The sequence below is a fragment of the Austrofundulus limnaeus genome, unplaced genomic scaffold (assembly GCF_001266775.1).
Source record: "Austrofundulus limnaeus strain Quisiro unplaced genomic scaffold, Austrofundulus_limnaeus-1.0 Scaffold58, whole genome shotgun sequence".
In the NCBI taxonomy this organism is placed as follows: Eukaryota; Metazoa; Chordata; class Actinopteri; order Cyprinodontiformes; family Rivulidae; genus Austrofundulus; species Austrofundulus limnaeus.
This window is the reverse complement of record NW_013952460.1, coordinates 677,781-679,130: the sequence shown is the minus strand read 5'-3', so window position 1 is coordinate 679,130 and position 1,350 is coordinate 677,781. Positions and strand designations below refer to the sequence as shown.

General features: G+C 55.5%; 1 protein-coding gene across 1 annotated transcript in view; it reads left to right on the top strand.

Annotated features, from left to right (window-relative positions):
- Positions 1-6: 6 nt before the first annotated feature.
- The window catches only part of avpr2b.1 (arginine vasopressin receptor 2b, tandem duplicate, 1), a 6,138-nt gene continuing 4,794 nt past the window's right edge, over positions 7-1,350 (top strand). The window contains exon 1 of the mRNA XM_014009444.1: positions 7-1,117. Coding sequence (XP_013864898.1) covers positions 250-1,117 — 868 coding nt within the window. The 5' untranslated portion in view covers positions 7-249. The remainder of the gene's footprint in view (positions 1,118-1,350) is intronic.

Below are 1,350 nucleotides of genomic sequence, written 5' to 3'. Positions count from 1 at the left end.
GTGTGTGTGTGTGTGTGTGTGTGTGTGTGTGTGTGTGTGTGTGTGTGTGTGACAGTCCTCATCAGGTTGCTCCTCCCTCCTGTACAGATCAGATATAAAACCATCCCCTCTCCTCTCAGCTCCAGTTCAAAGCTCACCAGTAGAAGCTTGTGGGAATGCAGTTTCTATTTTTCCTCCCACACACTTATTGACGTGTTGAGGTCTTCAGATGCCTGCTGCACGGCTGTGTAAAGCTGCAGGTGTGACAGCATGTCTTGGTTCAGRGTGAACACCAGTAACAGCAGTGTCGTGGAGGGGTCCCTGCCGGAAGAGGAGCCCCGGGATGAGCGCCTGGCTCGGGTGGAAATAACTCTCCTGTCCATCATCTTCATCTCGGCGGCGCTCCTGAACTTTGGGCTCCTGTCGGTGCTGTGGAGACGGAGGAAGCAGCTCTCCAGGATGCGCGTCTTCGTCTTCCACCTGTGCGTCGCGGACCTGGTGGTGACGTTCTTCCAAGTTTGCCCGCAGCTCGTGTGGGACATCACCGACAGGTTCATCGGTCCGGACGTGCTGTGCCGTGCGGTGAAGTACCTCCAGGTGGTCGGGATGTTCTCCTCCACCTACATGATCGTAGTGATGACCATCGACCGGTACCAGGCCGTCTGTAACCCCATGGTGACGTTCCAGCGGAGGAGAGCGCGCTGGAACGGCTCGGTGTGCACCGCCTGGTGCGTCTCCCTCATCGGCAGCCTCCCGCAGGTCTTCATCTTCTCTCAGGTGGAGGTGGCTCCCGGCGTGTACGACTGCTGGGCTCGGTTCATCAAGCCGTGGGGACCGAGAGCCTACGTCACCTGGACCACTCTGGTGATCTTCGTCGTGCCGGTTCTGACGGTGATCGTGTGCCAGGTGCGCATCTGTCGCGCGGTGCACACCGGCTTCCACATGAAGACGCAGCCCGCCGGAGAGGCCGCCTGTAAGCCGCTGTCCTCCCGGGCCAGCAGCGTGGCTGGGCTGTCCAAGGCCAGGGTGAAGACGGTGAAGATGACCGTGGTCATCGTGCTGGCCTACATCATCTGCTGGGCGCCTTTCTTCACCGTGCAGCTGTGGTCTGTGTGGGACGACGACGCACCAACCGAGTGTAAGAAAACACAGCAGGCTGAGGGAAAGGTGACAGAAAAGCACTGATCTGACAGGAATCATTTTAAATCAGCAGCTTCAAGTTAATCTGTCAGTCTGGGAAATGATGCATTTTTGTTCATTTCAGTTAAAAACAAAACAAATGTTTAAAAATCGCAAGTAAAATGCAAGGCAGCAGGAAGAAGAAAAATTTCTTACAGTCCATCCGCCCCTATTTTCCATTCATATATATAT